At 35.9% G+C, this 27,740-nt stretch overlaps 2 protein-coding genes across 3 annotated transcripts in view; both read left to right on the forward strand.

Annotated features, from left to right (window-relative positions):
- The first annotated feature begins 1,107 nt into the window (after positions 1–1,107).
- rgs9b (regulator of G protein signaling 9b) lies at positions 1,108–16,321 on the forward strand. Its single transcript, XM_084134734.1, has 19 exons — positions 1,108–1,342; positions 2,818–2,914; positions 4,799–4,849; positions 5,016–5,122; positions 5,481–5,532; positions 5,727–5,785; positions 5,963–6,039; positions 6,708–6,789; positions 6,928–6,990; positions 7,549–7,578; positions 7,679–7,740; positions 8,336–8,449; positions 8,945–9,060; positions 9,236–9,323; positions 11,050–11,188; positions 11,276–11,358; positions 11,454–11,577; positions 14,350–14,768; positions 15,349–16,321. The coding sequence occupies exons 1-19, from the start codon at positions 1,277–1,279 to the stop codon at positions 15,503–15,505; spliced, it is 1,986 nt and encodes a 661-aa protein (XP_083990860.1). The 5' UTR covers positions 1,108–1,276; the 3' UTR covers positions 15,506–16,321.
- Positions 16,322–16,851: 530 nt separating this feature from the next.
- The window catches only part of mrtfab (myocardin related transcription factor Ab), a 40,392-nt gene continuing 29,503 nt past the window's right edge, over positions 16,852–27,740 (forward strand). Inside the window, exons 1-3 of one of the 2 annotated variants that reach the window (XM_084134835.1) lie at positions 16,852–16,998; positions 17,782–17,852; positions 25,192–25,386. In XM_084134835.1, the coding sequence (XP_083990961.1) occupies positions 25,263–25,386 (124 nt within the window). In that variant the 5' untranslated portion in view covers positions 16,852–16,998; positions 17,782–17,852; positions 25,192–25,262. The remainder of the gene's footprint in view (positions 16,999–17,781; positions 17,853–25,191; positions 25,387–27,740) is intronic. The other variant, XM_084134838.1, reaches the window with a different exon arrangement.

Raw genomic sequence — 27,740 nt, forward strand, 5'->3', positions numbered from 1 at the left:
ACATATGCATATCACTTCATCCTGTAAATATTTTGCAACGTCAATTTAACTGGCAGTTCTTTAGTTCTTTAATGACATCTTTCAGTATTGCAGCAATGGTTTTGATAAAAAATTATATTTTGTGATTGGTTGGTCTTACTCCTGTTTGGTAAAATTCCAGTGATCAATAATTCAAAAGATGTTTATATCTAATGTAAACCAACTCCCAATCCCTCACAGAGCAGTGTCTAACTTTAGGTTTTTATTTCCATCCTGTTAGGATCCTTTTCATCTGGAATTGCCATTGTGTAAATAATGCATTTATAATTGGTGTAATAAAGTTTTAGTGTCTGAACTTGGTATCAAGCCAAGAGCATATTTATGAAAGTCTGCTACATACTTTTATAGCAATACCTCCTCGAATTACAACAACACAAGCAATATTGCTTTTTAATTACAAATTTCAAAAGGTAATAATAGGCTAATGAATGTCCCAGTTGGTCAAACAATTAAAGGAATATAGTTCACCCAAAAATGGAAATTCTGTCATAATTTACTCACCCTCAAGTTGTTCCAAACCTGTATGAGTTTCTTTCTTCTGCTGAACACAAAAGAAGATTTTTTTAAAAGAATGTTGGTAACAAAACCGTTGATTAATTAGTTAACGGACCCCATTAACTTCTTTTTTCTAGAAATCAATGGGGTCCATCAACTGTCTGGTTACCAACATTTTTCAAAATATCTTCTTTTGTTTACAGCAGAAGAAATTAACGCATACAGGTTTGGAACAACTTAAGGGTGAGTAAACGATGACAGAATTTTAATTTTTTTTATTGGGTGAACTATCCCTTTAATGTAAAACATGTTGCCTTCACAAATGTGATTTACCTTTTCTTCTCAGTAAAACTTTTTTATATATAGCCTAGAAGATACGCACAATAACATGATTTATGGCCTATAATCTTAAATCCAGCTCAGAGGCTTTTGTTTTCTTTCCATTTTGATCGCGTACAGTTTGTATGCACATCATCATCCTCAGGTGCTTTCGTGTGAAAACAACGACACCAGCGCCATCTACCGGAAACGACGTGTTAATGTTATCACTGCTTTCTGCGTACAGGTTTACCTACACGAGCAGAGCTGTTACCTGATTGGCGCACACAGTCATCGTCTTTGTGTGCATCAGTGATGATTATAGATTAGACATAGCCAGAACGATAGTACGATTACCTCCCGAGTATTTCTCATTTCATTCCCTCGTCTACGAGCGTCGAGAGACTGGCGTGAAGAAGCGAATATGACCATAAGGAATGTGCGGGACCATGGGCAGCGTTATAGACCGCGCATGGCATGCCTGAAGAAGGTGGGTTGGAGCTCCATCCATGGCTCATCACCATCTGTGTTATTTACATTCTCGCCAATGAGATAAGAATAATTTTACATTTGATTTATATAATCTAACAAATAATCTTTCAAGCCTTAAGGTCTAATGATATTTTTGCTGGTCTTGGTCCTGTAAAGTGTAATTGAGCGCACCAATATAATTAGGCTGCTTGAATTCATATTATCATGTAGGATTAATTAAAGCTGCCCATTTCACTTTCAATGGTGATTTCCATCTATTCCATCGATTCAGAATTTTAAAGCATCTTTTTTTATATATGCTAATATAAAAATATTGTTCCCTTGAATCCCTATTATTTTGAAAAGTATTCAAACATTGTCCATGTTTTGGTCACAGAGGAACTTTTTAATTGCTTAGATTGATTAAAATGGCAAAGTAAATTGCGTTTGTCGTGTTTGTTTTGATTGATTTAATTGTTGTTGCATTTATTGTACGTTGTTTTCAAGTCAGGATTTTTTTTATAGATGATTTGACACTCCATGTACATTGTTTTATTTTATTGTGCGCTTCCTAGATATATATATATAAAAAATATATATTATCTAGGAAAACATTTATATATATATATAAATGTTTTCTTGTTACAAAATAGATTTTATTATTACTTCTGACCCACAACAATTCAATCAAACACTTCTAATTAAAATTAATCAATTGTGAATGAAATTATACTTATTAATTTACAAATCAACATTAAGGTTAAATTGCCGTTAATTACTGAAATCAAAGTGGATTTAAAAAAACTTTTTGACCACTTTGAAATTAATTAATGATGAACAAAAGTTAATGAAAAAATAATAAACTCATAAAATCAATTAGTAAATTAAACACATTGTTACAATTCAAATGGATTCTAAAGATGTTATGACCTAATAATAAAAACACTTTTTACATTGATAGGTGTTAATTGTCTATTAGCAGCTTACTCTCAGAAAAGGTCACTGTGTGCTAATAGTATTAGTATAGCTTTGTCATGAGCCTCTGGTATAATGCAGTCCCTCTTCTATCGCTACAGTACTTCAAACCTTCAAACCCGACAGTATGATCCACTAGACCATATATTATTGGTGCACTACTTTGCTCTTGACCAGTGCACTGATAATGACCCAATAACTCGGCCAAGAGCTTTCTGTGATCCAGACCAGGGTGTAGCATGAGTTCACAAACAGTCTTCAAAAGCCAGAGACCCTGACAAAGCATGAAAAACTTCAAACAGCTGAGTCACAAATCAATCACTGAGTATATATCAAAGGGGTCAGCCGCAGCCCCTTCAGACCATAAACCAGCAGGGAAGACTTCACGGTGGAATAATTTAGTGAGACGTGCACACAGTTCTGCCACAAGGTAAAAAGGCCTAGAAGGACATTTGTCAGCATGGATTTTGTATTCTCAAGATGTTCTCATGTTGCACGTCCCATTTTTTTCCATGTTAGGTGGAGGCTGTGGTGTTGGAGATGCAGGACCCCAAAACTGGAGTGAAATCTCAGACCCAGAGGCTTGTTATCACAACCATCCCACATGCCATAACAGGTGAGATCATCAAAAATGGCTGCCGTTTACATCAGTTGGTACTATTACTCAAGAAGGAATCTTTAGAAAAACTAGAAGAAAAATGTGAGATGCGAGACGCAGCGTCTATAGTGAAGGATAGTGGGCTCACCTACTTATTTGTATTGATTTCTGCAGTTGTATTACTCCTCGGGAGTGCTAGTCATCTGTGCGGTCCATGCATTTAGAGTCTGTTTATGTGGGTCTGAGACTGAAGAATCTATTGCCATGACAACCTTTGAGCAGCTGGCTGCAATGACTCTCTCCTCTAGACTGCATGGTTTCAGGAAGGAGAGCTCTTGTAATCTCCACTCTTGGTCTTAAATGCTGCCAGCCAACTACATACAGTAACATAAACGACATTGCTTAAAGGGTTAGTTCACCCAATAATGTCATTAATTCTGTCATTAATTACTCACCCTCATGTCGTTCCAAACCCGTAAGACATTCGTTTAGATTCGGAACTCAAATTTTTAATGAAATCTGAGATCTTTGAAGGGACACATACGCAACTAACACTTTCAAGCGCCATAAAGGTAGGAAAGATGTCATTAAAGTCATGTTAAGCGGTTTAACCTCAATTTCATGAGGCAAAAAAACATAATTACCACATTATTTACGCGCGTTCACGCAACAACGTCAATACAACACATATGCGCCGTAGTGCTGTCGTGAACGTGTGATTGAAAATTAATATTTTGTAAAATAAAGTGGTACATTATATTTTTTTGTGCAAACAAAGCACTTGCGTTTTTTTTATACAATTGAGGTTAAACCACTGGAGTCACATGGATTACTTTATGATGTCTTTACTACCTTTCTGGGGCTTGAAAATGGTATGGGACAGAAAGCTCTCAGATTTCATTCAAAATATCTTCATATTAAAGATGAACGAAAGTCTTACGGGTTTGGAACGACATGAGGGTGTGTAATTAATGACAGAAATTTCATTTTTGAGTAAACTAACCCTTTAAACTTAATTGGAGCCTGTGATTCTTCACAGCATTTATATATATAATTGATTTATTGGAAAGACACCCAAGGTTTTTATTTAAAAATTCATTGAAATGGTATGGTACGCTCCTCAGGCTAGCAGGCACTAATGAAGCCACTCAGATTCACCCCTGCAGAGATCTTCTCATTAGTCTCCTGTTACGAGGACCTCAGCGGGACGCACACTGGTGGACCAAGCCTATTTTGAGAGTGCACCTTAGTTTTGTGTCTAATACTCACTGTTGTTTTGCCTGCAGTGCTTTTGATGAATCTCTTACTTGAAATTATACTTATAAATTGTATATAAATTATATACTTAATCTCAGCCTCTATTTTTGCTTCCAATTTAGCATTTCTTTCACTTATACTCCTCTCTGCCACTTTTAGTTTCTCATTATGTTTCATACGTATATGCTTATATTAGTATTGACTGATTGTCATGAGACTTCTCTCCAGTGTTATTTTAATAATATTTTAAACTATTAACTCTGTCTTTTGCCTAAACAAACTCCTAATTACTGCTTATAAATAGTTAGTAGTGTAGTTATTACGTTTTGGGTAGGATTAATGGATGTAGAATATGGTCATGCAGAATAAGGCATTAATATGCGCTTTATAAATACTAATAAACAGACAATATCCTAGAAGTGTTCATGCTAATAAGCAACTAGTTAGTAGTGAGAATTGGACCCTAAACTAATGTGTTACCTTAATTTTGTTATGGTTTTAGTTTTAGTTGATTGTAGTAACCCTGCTTCTTTCTCTATAGTCTCTCGTGGTGTGTGTGTACTGTGTACTGATAAATCCTGGTGGGCAGATTCAATCTGAAGGCCAATTTTCCCACCCACTCATAGTCTTTTATTGTTCTTTCAGGGGAAGATATTGTTGCATGGATTTCTAATCACTTAAAAATAGACGCTTCTGGTAAGTCACGTACATTGCTTTTTTGTGTATAATAATGATAAGAATATCTCCCAGTCAAGGTCTTTATATAACAGATTCTAGTGCTATAAAATATGATGGGGTGAGATACTGTTCATTTGGGTCTTGCTTAGATAAATGAAGTAACTTTCTCACACTTAATGTTTAGAGGCCCAAGCTATGGGGACCATGATGGTGGCGTTTGGGTACATCTATCCACTACAAGATCATAAGAGACTTATCATTAAACCAGACGCATCCCTGTATCGCTTTCAGGTAACTTGAAATATTAAATTGACCAAAAGTGACAGTAAAGACATTTATAATGTAACAAAAGAAAATCTATTTCTAATAAATGCTGTTCTTTTGAACATTCTATTCATCAAATAATTCATCAGCTTTGCCGTCACATGACTAAAATTTTTATATTTATTACAATAATAAGCCGTTGTAATTGTATTAATATTTCAGTGTTTCTGTTTTTACTGTATTTTGATCAAATAAATGCAGCCTTTGTGAGCATAAGAGAAAACATTATTTATACACACATTTTGCAGTGCCTTATGACTTGACACAGTGTAAATGCTTCTTTGTACTAATCTTTTACATTTTTTCCATACATTTCTTCTTCCAGACACCATATTTTTGGCCTGCACAGCAATGGCCTGTGGAAGACACAGACTATGGTGTGTAATCATCTTTCATTTTTCATGCATGCTGATAGGTTGTCATAGCAATAATACACAGTGAGGTTATTCATTATGCTTTCAAACAGCTGTCTGAGACAAAGAATTTGATCAATTGTTTTCTTGTTGAGTCACATCACATATTTCAATTGGCTTTTATTGGCAAGGTCAGATGTTTTTATGTGCATTTCCAGCAATCTATTTGGCAAAGAGAAATATACGCAAGAAAGGGATGTTGGAGCTGTATGAACAGGTAATACCACGTCATTAATTTCTCTGAAATCTTTTGCTAAAATAAGACCTATTATGTTGTAATGCATAAAAATATTTTGAATTGACTATAATAAACTGCATGACAAATTACTATACTTAGGAAGTAAAACACACAATAAATACATATGACATAAAATGTGTCTGTTTCTCAACCCAGGAAGAGTACAACAATCTTTACAAATGGATGAATCACAAGTGGGATTTTATTGTAATGCAGGCCAAAGAGCAGTACAGGTGGGTCACACGTGCTTTACTTAAACTATTGGAGAATATTTATGATTTATCATGGATCAATCCGAGAATGGGTCTCATGTACGTGAATTATTTGAACGTATACTATGGGGCTGTTGAATGCTTGAATCTGATTGGTTGTCGAACATTCTAAGGTGTGCAATTATTTTCATGGAAACACAGCGAAAGTAGTTCCAGGCAGGTCTTGACCGCATTACAGTTCCAAATCACTTCGCCAAATGATTTCAGTAATTTCAAAGGTCTTTACAGCCTTCATAACCAAAACCCACAACGACACTGACCGAGCAAATAAATATAGTAAAATATAGGATAAAGACGACAAATTATTGGTTATTTGTATGTTTTTTGCCAGAAAATTACATTTTATTATGTACGGACAGCACATGCTCTCTTTCTCCAAAGAACATCTCACAAAACATTTCTGCAAGATTCACAATAGGTGCATATGTACATCAATTTGTTCATAAATTTGGAGTATTCTAAATGAGCAACCGCATGCCTGATTTCTGTTATTTGCATAAAACTGTGAGAAAAGATTTGATGTTTTCAAGACCCAATGATTTCTTTATTTGTTTTTCAATATATATTTAATTTATATAGTCAAACTATTTGTGCCAGCATATAACAAGACCTATTGCCTATTTGTATAGGGCGGGTAAGGAGAGGAAGAAGCCGGACCGGGTGGTTTTTGACTGTCAGGAACGGGCCTACTGGGTTGTACATCGGCCACCGGTGAGTTACCTCTGGACTGGAATTTTAAGGAATTTGAATTATCTCGCTATTTTCCTAATTCTGCTGTCAGGTTCCTGTTAAATAAAGCTTCAGAACATTTGAAAGACATAGTTAAATATAAGTGTGTTATTTTCACAGCCCGGAACGGTTAGTGCCATGGACCATGGACTCGACAGGATGGTCGACCCCAATTTGGAGGAGGTAAAGGTATGTGTGACAATTAATTTTGACAAAATTATGACAAGTAGGCTTTCAAAATAGTGTGTGTCTGATGAAGAATCTTGTAATGAAACAATGGACTGTATTACCAACATTAACAGATATTACTGCTGAGATTATCAAGGCTTATCAAGGATATTTCTAGAATGTCATCTTATATCCAATAGGATTTAAATGATCATAATCTCACTGCTTAGCACACCAAATGTCTCATTGTGTTCAATAAAATAGGCTTGTCTTACACCCTTTCTCACGTTCTTTTCTACAGATTTGATTCCTAAACTTACATGTAGAAGCACATGTAATCAGACGACTTCAAAATGAAAGCACATTCTCAATGGATCATAAATTGGGCGCTGTGTAATTGAAATATGAATACCTGCTTTTAAAATGACATTGCAAGTCCACAAAGCAACCATATTCACTCTCTCTTCACTCAAACATGTTCAAATGTCAATATTTTGCTTTTAACACTAGCCTCTAGCATGAGTCACCATTCCCTTTCTTAGAACTTAAACTGCTTCTAAAATTGTTTTTCAGAAAAAAACACCTGACTTCTACAGAAGAATTGTAAGCACCAAAGAACTAGCTCAAATATTTAGTTGTAAAAGATAATGGTCAAATATAAAATTTGTTCGTTTTTGACCAACGATTCATTGTTTTCTTGCAGATTATTTTCACGCAGCAGTGTATCATGAGACCAAGGGTGAAGTCATCTGTGTCGATTGGAGCGTACGTTACTGTGATATAACAATTCCTGTTATGACTTGCATTAGATCAAGAATTCTACACTAAATCATTTAAATATATAAAATATTTTAATTTATAATTATATAAATATATTTGTATATGAAATATCTTTAAAGTCCCCCTGTAGTCAATAATTGTATCCCTTAAAACCCATCTTTGATCACCAAAATTACATATTTAAATGTTTTTTTCCTTTCTTCATGCCTTTAAATAGCTTGAATGTAACCTTGTCTCATTTACTATACGCGGTTCTATGAATATGCAAATTAATCCCGCCTCCACTCACTCACACCAGCTCAGAGATCCACTCGTTGACGTGATTGGTTACCAGGTAGTTTGTGACGTCAGAAACACCAGCGATTTCAAACCGCGTTTTTGAGACCTGCAGTTTTAAGGAGAAAATACTCAGCAATGGTGTTGACTTATGAATTTGCACATGGTTTGTCTTAAAGCATATTAAAAACACCACATAGACATATAAACAACATTAAAAGCTTGATTTTCACCACAGGGAGGACTTTAATATATTTTAATAATTTTTACAATTTATTTTCAATTTTATTGTAATCTTTTGCAGACTTGTTAAGTACTCGGCAACATACAAAGAGCATGACCCATTTCTCCACTCCTGCCTCCCAAGTAACCCCTGGTTAACGGATGATGTTACATACTGGAACCTCAACATGCCAAAGTGAGCTCCAATATCTTAAAGTGTTTCAATGTCAGAAACAAACATTTTTATTAGGGCTGTGAAACGATTAATCGCGATTAATCGCATCCAAAATAAAAGTTTGTGTTCACAATATATGTGCGTGTACTGTGCATAATTATTTTGTATATATAAATACACACACATGCATGTATATATTTAAGAAAAATGTGTTATTTATATATAAAATATTTATATTTATATATAATACAAATTATATATATATATATATATATATATACACAGTATATTTAAGCAAATATTTCTTAAATATATATATGCATGTGTGTGTATTTATATATACAAAATAATTATGAACAGTACACACACATATATTGTGAACACAAACTTTTATTTTGGATGCGATTAATCACGATTAATCGTTTCACAGCCCTAATTTTTATTTGAAATAATAGCACATTTTTCCCTCATTTAAAAACTTGATGATAATGTACTCTGTGTGTTTGGTTCATACAGTGTTGAGATCCCTACTAAAATGAGAGTGGAGCGCTGGACTTTCAGCTTTGCAGAATTGCTTTCTGACCCTCGGGGAAGGGATGATTTTCGCCTCTTCCTTAAAAAGGAGTTCAGTGGTATGTATTATTTATCATGTAAATTTAACAATGTTGGCTTTTTTTTTTTAGGTGACTTGTTGAGTGAGTTCTGCCCTTTTTAAGAATGGAATTAAATGGTTGATATTCAAATTCAAAACTGCAATAACTGTCATTTATTAGGGGAGGTTGTGACTATAATCTGATTGGTGAATAGGTGAGAATCTTGCCTTCTGGGAGGGATGTGAGGATCTGAAATGGGGTGCTGCGGAGACAATGAAAGAAAAAGCTCAGCAAATTTACAAGTAAGCATCACATTTTGGCCTTTTGGCAAAATAATATACAGATATTATATTATATTATTACTCACGGTTTTGTCCACAAAGATGATGAAGAAAGGCGAATTCAATCTAAATGCAATATAACTTTAATAAGCTTAAAGAAAAGCAAAACACTCCAATGAGTAAAAGACATAACGGTGTGCACTTAGAGGTCATTTACACGACACTGTTTTCATTTAAAAACTGAAGACTTTTTATGCATTTTGGCCGATCATTTACATGACAACGGTGTTTTGGTGGCATGAAAATGCAAACTTTTGAAAACAGGTTTCCAAGTGCAAGTTTTTTGAAAACGACACCCTTATCATCTCTGTGTAAACTACGGAAACGCGAATCTGTTAAACGGTGATGTCATTCACATGCGTAAGCTATTACGTGTTTAGTCTATCGGTTTTTTTTAGGAAAGGATACAGATATTAACAGTAAAAAATAAGGGCATACAGACATCATCACAAGTGGTTATACGGATTACACAAATCAACACAATATAACATTTTGTCATCATGAAAAATGAAAGGTTCCTTACAACAGACTCACATGTTTTCGAAGCCTTTGTGTTAAAAGGTTTTGACATTTTCTTAAAGGAAGTAAAAAGGAGGAGAGGAGAACATTCTAAAATTGGGATTACAGTGAATGTTCCTGGCTTTGTGAAGATGAAATTGACCCAAAAGCAAAGTAATAATAAAGATTAACATCCTTAGAGTGAAAATCGGACAAAAAAATGATAGAGTGCACTGTAGTAAAAGAACGCGTATGTGCGCAGGCGCGTATTTCTTTACAAAGTGACATCCCCAATAGCTTGTCTGGCTTGTATACATGTATACAATGTATTGATCCATGTAACGCTTGAATACAGCGTTATTAGTCGTTTTCGTGGATCCATGTGAACGAGGATCGTTTTAATAAAGTTGTCATCTGTACAAAGAAAAACCTTTTCCGTTTTTAGCACATCTTTGTCGTGCAAACGTACCCTTAAACATAAACAATAAACCAGACCCAGAACTGAAGGAAATGAGGAACTTAAATGCACAATGATAATGAACCAAACTACAAGCAGGTGTGCTAAATAATCACTAACCTTCAACTTAACTCAAAGGAAACTGGAAACCAATGATAAGCATACTAAAGTTCTTGAATTTGAAACTAAAACACATCTAATTAAGAATAACTGTGACAATAGTGCAATGACAATAATTTCTTATCTAGGCTGCATTTATTTTATCAAAAATACAGTAAAAAATAATCAAATTGTATCATAATTTAAAATAACTGTTTTTTTATTTTAACATATTTTTAAATGGTTTTTCAGCATCATTACTCCAGTCTTCAGTGTCACATGATCCTTCAGAAATCAATATAATATGCTAATTTAGTGCATATTTATCATTATTTCAATGTTAAATACAGTTGTGCTTAAAAAGAAAATACGGTATATGGTAATTTTTTTTATAACATTATAAATGTCTTTATTGTCATTGTCTTTTGATCCATTTAATGCATTGTTGTTGAATAAAATATAAATTTCATAACAATTTATATACTATATATACATATATAGTTTTATGTAAAATATTAAAATATGTATATTTTAATATATGTTATGTTTTCCATTTTCTCTACATGTTTTAAACATTAATTAAACTAATTACATTAGCATTTAATCCAGTCATTTTTACTCTTATTTGATTAGGACCTTTTTGGCTCGTGGAGCTCCACGTTGGATCAACATTGATGGCAAAACAATGGACATAACAGTGAAAGGTTTGGCACATCCTCACCGTTATGTACTGGATGCTGCCCAGACTCACATTTATATGCTCATGAAAAAGGTATCTGATCTCTTGTAAAACTTTGCACCTCAAACGCTTGTGGCCTTTACAAATGAAATTAATGTTAGCTTTGATCTGGCGTTTAAGGACTCGTATGGGCGATATCTCAAGTCCCCGGTGTTCAAGGAAACTCAGAAGAAGGCCATTGCTCCTGAAGCACACAGATTCAGGTTAGATGTGCCTTTCTGTTAGTTCCTCTTTATATATATTTATAATACATAAGTGACATTAAGAATGATCTTTATTCCTTTCTAATGTCTTGTAGTGAGACACAGTTGGAGCAGAATTCCAAGAGAAGGCGTCCCAGCCTGAGTCCCATCATGCTGAGACAGCAGGAGGAAGAACAGAAAGCCAAACTTGCAGCAAGTGGACCGGTGGACATCACACAGGTCATGAGCAAACTGGAAAAGAAACAGAAAAAGTGAAAGGAGACCGAGCAAAAATAGAATAGATTCTAACAAATATTTATGATAAACAAAAAGGATAACCACCATTCTGGTCAAAGCAATAAACTATTTTTCAAGCCAATATGTTTATATAGGGAGCAATAGAGATTGTGTTGCTATGCTAATGCTCTGTCTGCAATATCACACAGATATTTCTAGTTTTTGAAAGCTTGCTTGATATGTTTTAAAATGTCATCAATTTGTGCAATCCATTTTGCTGTTTTATTAGGCCATTGTGTGTTACTCTTTCCCAGACTTGTTTACTCATTCACAATAATTTGAAACCTTTATGTCATATTTATGTTTTGTCAAACTTTATACATGTATAATACATGTTTATACATGTGCAGAAATTATCAGATGTTGCCCTGCTCATTACTAAAGTTTGTTTTTGTCTCAAGTTTGTTCCATGTTTGTAGCAGTTTCCTTGTAAATCATTACTTTATTGAAATATGTAGTAAAACCATTTCTGCCATCTGTGGTCACATCATGTGTCTTTGTCATTCATGATTGTTTTTGAGTGAAATGTGCAGTATATATGTATCTCATCATGTATCTCATCAGTGTGTGCATAGTTACCACTTGAACTGGCCTGATAGGAAATTAACATGCAATCTATTCTGTCTATCTATAATTTACTCACTTTCATGTGTTTTGAAACCGGCATGACTTGCTGTATTTCGAGAGCACATGAGAAGATATGGATAAGATATAAGAACAGGATGAACAAGCTGCTTATTTCCATTCAATGAAAGTGAATGGTGACCTTGCGTGCCAAGTAAGATTGTCAAGGCAACATTATCAGTGCAGGACTAGTCTTTTGAAGCTTGACAACCTCTGGCCCCTATTCACTTTCATAAATATTCTGCTAAACCTGTCCTGTTGTGTATGACAGAAGAAATAAAGTCAAATGGGTTTAGTACAACATGAAGGTGAGTAAATGAAAATAATAAAACATTCTGTTGAATGTGTCACTAAAAAATACTAAAAAGAAAAATTAGGTAAGCTGAGTGAAATTCAGTAAGATTTGCAAAGCATAGATATTTAAAAATTGAAAAATAAATTACTGTATCACATAAAAAATAATACAAAGGCCCAGTTTCACAGACAGGGATTAGATGAAACCATAAAATTAGGGCCTTAGTTCAATTAGGACATTTCATTTGTTTTAATAAATTTACCCTAGAAAAAAACATTACTGTTGTGCTTCTTGAGACAAAACATATTTTAAGATATATCAGTGTAAGTTGCTTTCGGTTAAAACAGCTCAAACATGCATTTTAGTCTGGGACTAGGCTTAAGCCTTATCTGTGAAACTGGGCATAAATGTCTTAAATATAGACTTATGGTAAAAACAGTGCCGTAAAAAAACTATGACGTATTTTGTATTGTGATCACTAGATGTCATGCTTGTGTTGCTCTCATACTAATGCAATTCTTTTATTTGCAGTAGATTGTATTTTTTAAATGGATTATTGCATTTTACCAACTGCTCATTTGTATATACTGTATATATGGGCAAAATTATTGGGACACACTGTGATGATGCCACTTTCACAATAAGTCAGTTCATGAAATTTCATCCTTGCCACATAGTCCACAGTCAACTGTAAGTGGTATTATTGGAAAGTGGAAGGGTTTAGGAACAACAGCAACTCAGTCACGAAGCTGAAGACCACATAAAGTCACAAAATGTGGGTGCTGATCGCATAAAAGTTGCCAACGCTCTGCTGACTCCATAGCTGAAGACTTCCAGCACTTGCATTAATATCAGCACAAAAACTGTGCTGTGGGAGCTTCATGGAATGGGTTTCTTGTTGCATGCAAGCCTCACATCTCCAAGTACGATGTAGTCAGATGGAGTGGTGTAAAACATGCTGCCACTGGACTCTGGAGCGGTGGAAAGTCTGATGGGCAAGTCTGGGTTTGGCCAATGCCAGGAGAACATTACCTGCCTGGCTCCATTGTGCCAACTATAAAGTTTGGTGGAGGAGGGATAATGGTATGGGGCTGTTTTTCAGGGGTTGGGCTATAGGCTTCTTACTTCCAGTGAAGGGAAATCTTAATGCTTCAGCATACCAAAACAATTTGGACAATGCTTCCAACTTTGTGGGAGCAGTTTGCGGATAGCCCTTGACTGGGACCTAGAGCACAAAGCAAGGACCATAAAAACAAGGTTGGTTGAGCCTTTGGGGTTAACTGGAATGGAGGTTGCGAGCCAGGCCTTCTTGTACAACATCAGTGCCTGAATAGTAATGAATAGGCAAAAATCCCTAGAGAAACACTCCAAAATCTTGTGGAAAGCCTTCCAGTGGGAGCTGTTATAGGTGCAAAGGGGGACCAAGTCCATATTAATGACTATATATTTAGAATACGATGTCATTACAGTTCCTGTTGGTTTAATGGTCAGGTGTCCCAATATTTTTGTCAATGTATGTCATATTATCCAAACGGAATGAGTGTTGTAATCTGATTCTATTTATTTTGTTTCATTTTTAAATCACAAAAAAACAGCCGTTTTAACAGGGGTGTGTAGACTTTTTAAATCCACTAAATATGGATGTATAGGGAATTTTCTTGGATGTATAGGGAAGAGGCCAAGAGCAGAATCTGTCAGGAATGGACTATATTGCATTGTCTATATTTGATAGAGTCCAGGTTGTTTGACACAAATGGTCGTTAATACTAATACATTGCATGAACTGTGCCCTACAGCTCTGCCGGTTCACAGCACCTGTGCCTCATCTGGCCGTGTATACAGGCATTTGTGAAGCTCAATCTACTGCCTCCCCTGGGCTCATGACACTGCCCAACAGTGCTGCCTGCCCATCTCCCATCAGCGTGGCCATCGACAGTACTCCAGCCTCAGAGAGGAGGTTTGATGACAACGGAGGGCCTTCCTCCTCCCATTTCCCATCTATTGCAGAGGCGTCTGTATCAGAGGAAGAGAACCAGCCACCTGCCCCTAAGTCTCGTATGGCTCTATCACTGAGCAGACTCCTCCGCAGAGGATGCAACGCTCCGTCTGTCTTTGCCAGCCTATCGCCGAAATGTGCTGTAGCTTCAGGGGGAGGCAGAGTACAACCGCTTGGAGTGGAGCCGCTAGCACAACCCCAGCCCAGAAGAATTGCAAAGTTAGTATTCGCTTTTTGAACTGATTTTAGAATACTGTTTTTCGATTTACAGTAAATGAAAAATACTGTATTTTAAAGGCACACTATGCAGTTTCCGTTTTTCTCAAACAGCGACCCCTAGAGTCTCTGCGGAGTATTTAACGTTACTGTCGTAAATACAACTCACGCAGAGTCGTCTCCGCACTCTTCCGACCGCGCTTTCTTTGTTTTCTTCGTCGACTCTGCCATGATTCATGTCTGAAATGCGTGCTAGTGTCTTCCATAGAGGCTGCTAGAGGCATGTTGTTGATGTATGTGACGTCGTGACGTAAAGCAAGTCATGATTCTAGCGAGATTATGGCGGGGCGCCACCTCTCAAACCTGCATTGCTGGTTTTGCCAGCGGCGTCCCCCTCCCCCCAGCTTTGCTATCAGGATGATTCGCCCTACTACGAGTTTGTTTACCATCGAAATGATTTCGAAGCTGTTAAGGTACAAATCTTGCATAGTGTGCCTTTAATGGCGCTAACGGGATAATTCCCACAATGCAATTTACAGAAATTGCTAACAGTGTATGAAAAATAACCAATTTACTTTCACAGTTTTTTTCAAATCAAAGTCGACATCCCACCTGAATGCCGCATCTACCCCATTGATTCAGAAGATGAGGAGGATGACAGTCCTGATGCAGCAAGACGAGGCGTGAAAGAAATCATTTGCCCATGGGAAACTGTCACCAAACAAGATGGAGCTAGATAGAAGAGTCATAGACGAGTTAGTACACTCTTAAAAATAAAGGTTCCAAAAGAGGGTTTTCACAGCAATGCCATTAAAGGACCATTTTTGATTCCCTGAAGAACCTGTCAGTGATCAGTTCTTAAAATAACCTCTTTTTTTTTGTTTGAAGAACATCTAAAGTACCTTTTTCCAATATAAAGAACCTTTTGTGGAAAGAAAAGTTTCCATGAATGTTACAGGTTCTTCATGGAACCATCGATGCCAATGAAGAACATTTATTTCTAAGAGTGTAGAGAGGAATTAAATACACTGAACCAATTCTTGTGTCATAAATATTTTGTCTTACAACCCCGAGAAGGCTGTGGTTAGTAATGTATGAAATAACCTCATCTCTAACTGAATTGTCTGTTATTTTTGATAGCTTTTAGGTAGTGCCTACATGTTATTGTAGCCAATGAAACTATTTGGTTAGTTAATGATGGTTTTATATACATATATTCTGATGTCACTGTTCTTTGACGACTGAAGGGGCCTTATTTTAAGAGATTTGCTTTGTTTGTTTGTTGAACTGTCGTCAGTTTGGTTAGTGGTGAGAACAAAAGATTTTGTACTTGGCTTGTTCACTGTTTTATATAGATGCAAAACATGCATAAATGTGAATCGCTTTAAGAAATGTTATTTTCATAGAAGTAAACAGTAAGGCAGTAAAACAGAATGTGGATACACATTTGCTGTCTGAATGTTTAAACCTTTAAAATGTTTACAGTTCAGAATGTGAATTTGTTCATGACTCATGTTTAAATTGTGAAAGTGCCTCAATAAAACATCTCAAAGTTAGTTATTTTGATGTGCAGTTGCTACATGTACGGCATATATTTGGCATCCAGTATAACTATTATTTTATTTTTATTGTATATTTTGTTTATTTTATGATAAAATGTCCCTACTGAGGAAACTGTAGAAGAAGAAAAAAAGATTGGTCATGGGAACTTTTATTTTAACACAAAGTAGCCTAGCCCTTTTTATAGTATTGCAAATGCAAACACAGGAATGTTATAATTGCTTGACTATATATTAACGAATGACTAATGTTATTTATTTTTGTTTTTATATTTTTGTTCATTAAACTATTTTATTAACTGTTTGTTTGTTTATTCTCATCATTTATTATTGTTTGTTTATTATTTATATAATGTAAAGTTGTTTTGTTTAACAATTTATGATATTTTTATTTTATAAATTTACCGATATTTGGAAGACAATTAATACAATTGTTTGTTTTTTTTCATGTCCTGATCATAGACTGTAAAAAATAGGTCCTGATCTAAAGATTGTGACGTTATTATTTTGAGTGGACTTTTATCTACAGGAAGTGCTGTGATTGCGTTGACTGGCTTCACAGTCCTATGCGGTTGTTGAGCTGCAGAGAGTAGCCGGATGCCTCAGTACAATTTTTTGAGTATATGAATACCTTTGTAAAGCCGAACGGTTGTTGCGTTTCACTTTGCGATTCGGTAAGTTGTTAAAATCAAACGGGTTCGCATGTGACTCTCCCTTTAAACGGTGAAAGTTTTAAAATAGTAAAAACAAGCAGTGGAATGTGACAATTCACCCGCTTCTCATGTAACGTTATTGTTGCTCAGCGTACATTTCACTTGATCCACTAGTGTCTGTTACTACATACACGCAGCTGTCGCGACGAGGATCTGGCCTGCTATATCTGGCCTGTTTGGGCTTGTTTAAAATGTTAAATTTAATGTTTTTTCAAATGTATGAGCTTATCAGCAGTCGTCTCATTTCCTGCCATGTCGCATCAGAACATGAATGTGTAACGTTAACAACAGGCGATAATAATGAAAGTGTTGTAAAGAAATGTATTTCGCGGCTTGTTTATTATTTAAGTCAAATCTAATGTTGTAGTTGTTTAATTATACTATTTGTGCTCATATATATATATATAGTTGGTGAGCTAGTGCTGGGACACACCTTCTAATCATCAACACATGCGGATCTTCCACTTGATGGATACAGACAATCTATCAAGGGGCTTATATATGAATAAAATCTGTATGGCCAAATTTATGTCAGATCTTCTATCTGCATGCTCATGAAATAGTATATCAGATGAGATGCACAACTGATTATTACATAAGCATCTGCATTGACTGTTATGACAACACGTTAATATATCCTCAAAGCATAATTTTCCTCTTTGGCTTTGGGGTATTGTACAGTGATTATGTGCTTGTATATATATACAGTTTTTCATTACAAATGAGGGTCCTCTCTTTCATCAGGCCTTCAAGATGCTCTCAAACTGTGAGTGGAAATGAGGGTGAAATCTGTTATTGTGGATCTCATAATTAAGGTATTGTGCTCTTTAAAGTCACCATGATTCAACCAAATCAAAATTGTCATTTTGTCATGAAATTATTTATACAGGCACATCATTCTTTAAAAAAAAAAAAAACATATTCATAATATTCAATGAAAATAACTTCCCTTCCCTCTTGCAACAACATATAATGATGTGTTTTTGGCAACCTGTCGCTCACATGAGATTACAGCAATAGCAAACAACAACAATCCAAACAATTCCCAATGGACAAAATTAAGTTCTGCTCTACATTTTTTCTTGTTTGAGAAGCCGTACCACTCTGATATACATCTCAAAAGGGAAGAAAAGACTACATAACTTCCGTTTCAGTCTGACTTTAAAAATGATGTTTGAATAGCTAATGCTTTGGTTACGAAATCATCTTTGAGTTACCAGCTTGGCTAATTTAAGGCTAATTCAGAATGGCCGATCTCTTAAAGAGATAGTTCACCCAAAAATGAAATTTCTGTCATTAATAACTCGTCATGTTGTTCCAAACCTGTAAGACCTTCGTTCATCTTCAGAACACAAATGAAGATATTTTTGATGAAACCCGAGAGCTTTCTGACTTTTTTGGGTAAACTAACCTTTTTAAGGTCATGTCTATGTATGTTATGTATTTCTGTCTGGTTAATGGGGCATGGGGTTACCTGCATCACTTGTGAATTGCTCGGGTGATGTTTGTGTTTTTAGAATTACTTCTGTGGCTGATGGTTAAAGGCAGGCGTGGACGTGCACAATGAGGAATGTCAAAGAGCATAATGTCTTTCCCCTTGTCAGTGTATAAACCTGAACACTGCATGTCTGAACACCGTTTCTCAAGTAAAGTAGGAATGTTCCTGCAAGATAATCCCACTATTTGATATATAAGAGACGGTGTGCAGACAATCTGTCATTTTTACTAAATACAGTCCTGCAGGGTGATTGAGACAGGCACATGAATCTCAGGGGTCTTGTGTCACCTTGGAGGGTTTATTTTGCGATAATTAATAACCTGCTGACTGTACATTTATTCTACTTATTGTACAGCTATTTGTCTAATAAATAAATGCAAAGACATTTAGTATTTATTTTATTATGAAATTAATTATTATAGAATTATTTCATCTTACTTGTAGAATTGTTTAAAATTCTACTAATAAAAAATAGTCCACAGGGTTCCCACGGGTCATGGAATTTCTGGAATGTCATGGAATTTTAAAATGTCTATTCCAGACATTGAAAGTCAGGGAATTTTATATATTTTTTGTCCAAGTCATGGAATATCAGGGAATTTAGTTTGTTGCTTTAAATTTTAGTTTAAAGCAACAAACTTAGTTTTAGTTTTTAGTTTACATTTATCAAAATGTAATTTTTCTATACCGATTTTTTTTATCGTGCTGTTTCACACATCTTTCTGTATTGTTGTGCTTAGGCTATTTTGAGCGCCATATTTATTCCCTTCCCGCTCAATTGGAAATCACTTAGTTAACAGGTACAGGTGACTTCATTCGACTAAGGCAAACATGCCAGGAAAATGTAAATTTCAAGCGCTTTGGCTACAAAAGGAACAATTTCTTTTAACTGGGTGTTAAAAGTAGATGACAGAAAAGCTAAATGTAAAGTTTGTAAAACTACTATTGAGCTATCAAATATGGGTGAGGCCACGCAAACAGCAAGAAGCATGCTACTCGTATGAAGCCGACAGGAGCATCATCTTCGGCCCAAGTGCCCATCAGTGCTCTACTGCAGCCTCCCCATATAGCTCCAAGAGAACCGCAATCAGCTAATGAAGCCGCTCCCACCCCCAGCAGTGACGGCAGTGTGAGACACAGTGGAGCACGTCTCAGCTTAAAGGACAAGTTCGGTATTTTACACTTAAAGCCCTGTTTACAGATCGTTTCTGATGAAATAGAACGGTTAAGATTAAAATTTGGACACATGCTGCTGTCCCGAGGACTTTAGGTTTCTTTCGCTTTCCCCCCGACCTACAGAATGGCTGCCTATGGGCACTGGAACAATCCTTCCTAAAACGCATTAAAATTTCGTTTACAAAGACGTGAAACTCACCGAGTGGTCAGGGGTGTTCACTGATATGCTCACACAAAAATCGCTGCAAAAGATGCTTTTCAACATGTTTTATTGTAGTCAACTCCATTGACTTGTATTGGATGTGCTGTGAGGTACGGTATTACTCCGCCGCCGGAAACTGGGCTGGAGTGTCTATTATTCAAGCTCTCAACGGAAGAATGTACGGGTGTGAGGCGTTTGGAAAAATAGGTCCAAAGTTTTACAACGAATGGTAAAACACCTGTTGGAAAGCATCTTTGCAGCGATTTTTGCGAACAGAGCCAGCACGCGCAGTTATGATTGGCTGTGATTTATGATTGATTTTGTCGTCTTGTAGCTTTGTCACGTCAGGTTAGGACAGGTGGCTGTTTTTTGTCTGCTCGGTGCTCCGCAAAACAGCGGCCTGTTTTGCTGTTCATTATAGGTCATGGAAATTCATCTTTTTAGTCAGTGAAAGTCAGGGAAAAGTCAGGGAATTTGACATTTGGTTTAGAGTGGGAACCCTGAGTCCATTATGGATTAAACCAATGATTGTCCAACGTTTTGACTCAAAGGCCCCGACACCCCATATTTTTTGGGAGTGTTGTTTTAAATGAATTAACCACGATTCATTTTGGGATTCCAGAAGTTTCGAAAACTGTATGTTCTTGTTATTAAAAAAAAGTTATTAAAGGGATTTATTTATTTTATGTGTCTAGCATTTAAATTTAGATTAGCTTTATATTATTTTAATATTAATAATAATTGTTTCATTCAAATACTTTAAGTCATCCTGCGGCCCCCTTGGTAATTTACTGAGGGCCACTGGTTGAGAACCACTGTATTAAACAAGCCTCTAAAACATGTTTTTATGTATTTATGCATACCATAAAATTAATACTTAACTACTATATTTCAACTGCTTAGTTGCACAGTGCTGCAAATGAGCTGTTCTGACTCTGTATGAGATAAAAGGCTTGGCATGATATGAAAGTGGAACTGGTGGGCCTATTTTGCCATGAACAGCTGTAAAATATACAACATAGCATTATAAAAGTATTTGACCTCTCAGTAATGCTATTGACCAATCAGAATCAAGTATTCCAGAGAGCATGAATGTGATAAGCCAGCCAGGTTTTAGTGTTAACATGTGTTATTGATTTTATTTTTATTATTTTAATTCATAGCTGGCTGGAGACAATGTAATCTAATAGTACTTCTCAAAGAAAAGGGCTTGAAACTTGATTGTAAACATTAGGCTTACAGCAATAGGAAAAACATTTAAATAGTCTCAAAAGGCTTGTTAAATATTAGGTAACAATTCTACTCCACCTCTCTTCTCATGGGACGTCAGGGTGGGATTGCCATCTAAACTCTGGATGCTGATGAGCTCATAATGAAGAATGCATCAGCTTAGAAGATGGGCGAAGCTTACAGAAAGCAAAAACTCAATCATGCAGTTTGACATTGATTTTGGCTGCTCTAAAAGAACAGCATTCAGCAATCACTTCTCTAATATTTGGATCTGTAGCCCTTAAAGGGATAGTTCACCCTTAAATGAAAATTACCCTATGATTTACTCACCCTCAAGACATCCTAGGTGTATTTGACATTCTTCTTTCAGACGAATGCAATCGGAGTTATATTGAAAAATCTCCTGGCTCTTCCCAGCTTTATAATGGCAGTGAATGGCCGTTTCTGTTTTGAAGTCCTTCATAGTGCATCTATCCATAATAAGTGTTTCACACGCCTCTAATGGGTTAGTAAAGGCCTTCTGAATTGAAGCGATACGTTCGTGTAAGAAAAATATCCATATTTAAAACTTTATAGACTAAAATAACTAGCTTCCGGTCATACGGTCGGTACGCATCGGTTTATGGTGAAAGAGTGACCCTTGACCTGACGCATTGACGAACGCGGGAGTGCAGAGGATAGAGCAAAACAAAACACCAGTCACGAATTAGAAGTCTAAAACGACAATTTTTAAAGAGAAATATCGGAGGAGCTTGAGTTTGCTGCCCAGCTCTGTTAGTTTGAACCGCAAAAGGCGTCTAAACTTACGATACTCCTACGTCATACATGTGTCACGGCTTGCGTAGGCCGTCTGCCGGAAGCTAGTCATTTTAGTTGATAAAGTTTTAAAGTAGATATTTTTCTCTCACACCAACACATCGCTTCACTTCAGAATGCCTTTATTAACCCCCCAGAGCCGTGTGAAACACTTTTATCATGGATGGATGCACTTTGATGGAATTCAAAACAGAAAGATGAATGTCATATACAATGACTTATGGGTGAGTAAATCATGGGTAAATTCAAATCAGTTAAATCAGTTGTCACCATACAGTTAAAGAGAATTTACTCAAAAATGAAAATTCTTTCTTATGTGGAACATAAAATAATATATTCTAAAGAATGTTGGTAACCAAATATTTTTGGTTTGCATTGACTTGAATTATATGGGGGAAAATACAATGGAAGTCAATAGAAAACGAAGCTGTTTGTTTACCGACATTCTTCAAAATCTCTTCTTTTCTTTTGTGTTTCACAGAAACTTATGAATGAATTTTAATTTGATGGACTATCCCTTTAATGTCAGTAGGGCCTGGTTTCACAGACAGGGTTTAGATTAAGCCAGGATTAGGCCTTAGTTCAATTAGGACATTAAAGTAGCTTTTATAAACATGCCCTTGAAAAAAAACATTACCGATGTGCATCTTGAGACAAAACAATGGCATATTTTAACATATGTTAGTGCAAGTTGCTTTCAGTTAAAACAGCTCAAACATGCTTTTTTGTCTGGGACTAGTTTAATCCCGGTCTGTGAAACCGGGCGTAGATGTACTACATTACCTCACCAATTGAGAGTTGCATAATGCGCATTTGTGAATGCCATCACTACAGTTTCAATGCTCAGAATGGCCATTGCAATCACTGTGCTCCAGATGATGCTTTAAGTTGTTTTTAATGTCTTATTGGAAAACTACATCTAATTCCGGATTGTCCAGACGTCTTTTCAGGGCTTGTGCCTGACTTTTTCTGCCTAATGCATTCTACCACACTGTTGGGATAGTTGGAAAATGCATCCCGCAATTTAGCAACAGTAGAGACTGCATTTTACAACAATGACCGATTGTGCCGATTCTGACGTTACGTTTGGGTTTTAGTGAGAAATGAAGTAGCCTACACTGTGTAGGCAAGAAAGTGCGCTAGACGGCTAGTTTTTAATAGTTTTACCTCAAATATCTTCTTTTTTATAGTCCTTGGAAGCCAAAATCGAAAATAAAATTGGATAAATATCACAGGCCTATAGTGTAACTAGACATTTGAATGTTTAGTTATCTCTTCCATCGTCACTAATTAAGCAGGGACTTTCGTTTCGTGCGCGCTGTAAAGCTGCGCGTGAGAGATCTCTCTCTCTTCTGGTTTAATATTATCGCATAGAAACGGCTGGCGAGATAACGTCTCTATAACGTTTCTCTATACCGACAGCAGAACTGGTAATGTCGGAGCTTATCTTATCGATACTGCGGTCTTTCGTAATTTAGCCCCGGGGCCCGTTTTAGACCGGGTTTCGGTACCCAACCCTAAATGATGGCTAGAAAAAAGAAGTCTAAATGATAAAATCAGCAACATAGAGTTGTGGACAAAGTTAAACGATTCAAATTGATCAACAATGTGTGTGTGCCCTGTACACCCTCAGGATAGTTCGCCCAAAATGTGTCATTTACACACCCTTTTGTCATTCCAAACCTGTATTAGGGCCTGTTCACATATCGCGTCTTTTGCGCGCTCAAGTTTGTTATTTCAAATGTAGACGCGCGGTATGCGCGCTCATAATGGAAGCGACGCGCTCGTTTTTTCCAAGCGCGTCCGCGCCGCATCGAGATAAAAACATCTCAACTTTTCAGAATGCCGCAAGCATTCACGTGACAAGAACCACGCTTAGCAACGACAGACGCCTCCGGAGCGCAACCGCCCTAGCGCTTTGGAAAAATGAGAACGCGGCGCGCCTTGCGTTTTCTACGCGTTTTTAGGCGCGATATGTGAACGGCGCTTTAGCCTACTTAATTTCTTCTGTGGAACATAAAAAATATATATTTTGAAGAATGTGCTAGTTGGTCATTTCAAGTCTCCTGAAATCCTACAATAACTTTGTGCAAGGAAAAGACATTTAATTGCATTTTTCCATAATTCTTCATCTGCTTTTTATGAGATTTTATGTTAAATATTTGGATTTTAATAATATTATCTGTTGTTCCATAAATTGAGTTTTATTCACAATTTCAGCATACATAACCATTCAAAAGTTTAAGGTCTGTCATTTTTTTAATGTTATTGGAAGACAATCCGTAAAACAATAATATTGTGAAATATTATTACAATTTAAAATAACTTGTTTTTTACTTTATTTTAAAATGTAACTTATTCCTGTGACGGCAAAGCAGAATTTTCAGCATCACTTCAGTCTTCAGTGTCACATGATCCTTCAGAAATCATTCTAATAAGTTGATTTGGTGATAAAGAAACATTTTGTATAATTATCAATTTTAAAACGGCCGTGCTGCTTTATATATTTATGGAAAACAACCATGATACATTCTTTGATTTAATATAATGTTTAAAAGAACAGATTTTTTTTATTTTTTTTAAATAACGTTATAAATGTCTTTACTGTCACATGATTAATTTAATAAAATTTAATAATCCTTGCTTAATAAAAGTAATTGGCATTTGGATTCTATGGAAATCTGTTTCTGCAGTACTTTTCAACCTCACAGATTAGATGTCAATACAATCGCTCTTTGTTCTGTCGGAAAAAAAAAGGATACCAGACGAAGCATTTTCTAAAACTCTTCTATCTAAATTACTCACTGCTGGAGGCTTTGAGTTCCCCATCTGATGATATTTACATGGTTGTGTAAATCGCTGCCTCCAGTCATATTGGATGGCATTGAGAATGTGTGAGTTGCACAATGATTCACGTCTGAACTTATGCTGTTTGTGCTTAATAGAACATGTAGGCTAAAACACCCACAGTGGTTTCACTTGGTTTACGTAGCGAGTAAAAGAGTGTTTTATATAGGTTAATGGGACATGGCACTATATGGGAATATTTTTTTTCCCTGGTAGCACAGACCGTTCTGCATGTAACCTTTTTTTTTTTTGTTCAGATGCACCGTATCAGAAATAATACCTTCTGTTCTCGCTCTGCAAAGCCTTTGACGCCCTTTATATGTGTGTTATGTCTGTCTGTGTTGTTTTCCAGTTTCTAATTCAGCCTTGTCTCAACGTCTTACAGGTCTGACTGCTTCACCCGTCACCCTGGCAGCGCAGGAAGCCAAGCGTGGGGAGGAGCTAAGCCCTGGCAGCATGGTGTCTGCTGTGGGGAACAGCTCCGTGCCCAGTCCTCAGAGCGAGGCGGTGGCCAGTGAGCTGCAGGAACTCACTCTGCAGTCTGTACCGAGCCCACTGCCCCTGAAAGAACGCAAGAATGGTGAGTTAACCACTAGACCCTAGTGCTAGTTCATTAGCAAAACTCCTTTAGAATGTCAAACCAAGCTCTTTGACTGAACATGTTTCTACCAGTGGTTCCACGTGATTGAAAGAAGTAAAACTCAATAGAATCAACCATGTACAAATAACTATAATCAATGGTGTTCATTTAACTTGAATGAATGGTTTTAGCTTAACTTAAACGGTTTCCATTTAAATTCAATTATTCAAATAATGCTTCTTGTTTAGTCCTGTGATTTACAAAAAATAAACTAACTAAATATAATTGTAGCACTGCCACAATGGTTGCTTTATTATTAAAGTAGTTTGAATTCTTGCTAACAGGTTGTCAACAAGCACATGCTCTACTACACTTCACCACAATGGTAACCCCCAAAACACTGACATAACAGAAACTTTTAAATGCCAACATAATAGAACACTAAACATTAACAAGTCTCTCCGTTTTCTCATATTGCTAAAAGCAATCACATTTGAACCAGAAACCTGTTGTTAAATTAAAATTAATTGCTTAAATGAAGTGAACAGCATTATAAAATCATTTTTTGAGTGCATGCAAACTACCCAGTGAATATTCAGTATCATGTTTTATATATTATCACCAATGATTTATAAATAAAACTTTTAGAAATCAAATCAGCTTTTTAGAATGATTTATTGTGAAGGTTCATGTGGCACTGGAGCCTGGAGTAGTGATGCTGAAAATTCAGTGTTGCCGTCACAGGAATAAATGACATTTTAAAATATATCAAAAATAGAAAAATAATTTAAAATAATTTTAGTAATATTCAAAATATTATTGTTTTTACTGTATTTTTTTTAATCAAATAAATGCAACCTTGGTGAGCGTGATGGACTTCTAAAAAAAAAAAAAAAAAAAAAAGTCTTACCGACCCCAACATTTTTAATGGCTATATACACATAGTATGTAATGATTACCATATTCGTTATGGCTGGTTTAAAATTTTCTAATTAATCAGAGACTTCAATTGAATGATTCCGATATCCCGCTGGTTCTTCAGTGCCACAGCAAAATAAATCATATTTTACCTGAGTGGTTGAATGTGAGTTTGCAGTGTGTGTTTTCTGTTATGCAATAAAATATCTGCGTACCACAAGATAGTGGCAAGAAACATGTTTCTATTGAGTTGCAGGCTGCATACAACGTGACCAGTGTAGTCTGCTTCAGGAACAAATCTTATGAGCCAGTTCTTTTACTGAATCATTCCAAAAATGAGCTACCAGTTTAAAACCCTGCTCTGTATAATATACAACATTTGCAAAGAGAGAGAATGTCTAATAACTGAAACACACCGATGGAAAAAAATGTGAATCGTATTGAATGAGGAAATCTCCATTGATACTCAGCCTTAATATTAATATACTTCAGTGTACTTCAAAAGATATACCATAGTATTACTATCCACCTTATTTTGAAATCTAATAGATTTTGTAGTGGTAGAATGCATTATATTAGGGAACTTTATGAAGAAGATTAATGGTAGAATTCAATGGTGTAGGGATGTGATGTCTCTCACAACAACAGGATGTACAGCAGCATAATACGTTCATATGGATGTACATATTGGAGGATTTCCTAATTAGATTTAGCACACAGTAATGAAGTAATTAGATCATTTGCAATGTTACAGTTTTGTATGTGCAGAAACCTGCAAAAAGTCTCGACAGTGTTAAAGCAGGAGACAAAAGAGATAGAGAATGTCTTAGGAAGTTGCTTATATCAGCTGCTCTGTTTCTTCTTAGAGACGGTTTGAGACAGTGGGTGGGTTAGAAATGGAAGGACAGTGGGTGATATTATTTTTTTTGGAAACTAATCGTATTATTTACACTGAAACTACGTTGGGTGTTCAAAAACATGGTGCTTTTTGGTACTTTTTGTTAGTGTGGGCTGTTCATTCTCCTTCCCTCTGTATTCCGTGTCATTTGCAGAGTCAAAATGAATCATTTGTTGTGTGATGTTATGTAATGCAGTGTTTTATTTAAAGAAAAGGATGAAAATTTAGAGAAGGATGTTAAGGAAGTATACATTATTGAAAATGAAATGGCCTGTTAAATCTGTGTGAAATGCAGAAAGACACTTCAAAGTGTGTGCGTTCAGCTCTCTGATATACAGCAGACACTCTTTGACTTCAGGAAGCTTAAAGGAAAGGACGATTTAGAGAAGTGAAAATTAAACAGAGCCAGCAGGAAGACGGACAGACGCTTCAGCATGCTGTGATTTCATTCTAAATGGGAGATGTTATATTTGAATCCTGAAAAATCTGTGGGATGTTATTATGTAAGGTTTGCTGTGGTAGGTTGGTGAGTGGTGGG

The sequence above is a fragment of the Abramis brama genome (assembly GCF_963993115.1).
Source record: "Abramis brama genome assembly, chromosome: 14".
Taxonomy (NCBI): Eukaryota; Metazoa; Chordata; class Actinopteri; order Cypriniformes; family Leuciscidae; genus Abramis; species Abramis brama.

Coding starts and splice junctions, on each gene's coding strand:
- rgs9b (XM_084134734.1), top strand. CDS start 1,277: ATGACCATAAGGAATGTGCGGGACCATGGGCAGCGTTATAGACCGCGC. Junction 6,790..6,927: donor GGGTTGTACATCGGCCACCG/GTGAGTTACCTC, acceptor TTATTTTCACAG/CCCGGAACGGTTAGTGCCAT. Junction 7,741..8,335: donor TCATCTGTGTCGATTGGAGC/GTACGTTACTGT, acceptor AATCTTTTGCAG/ACTTGTTAAGTACTCGGCAA.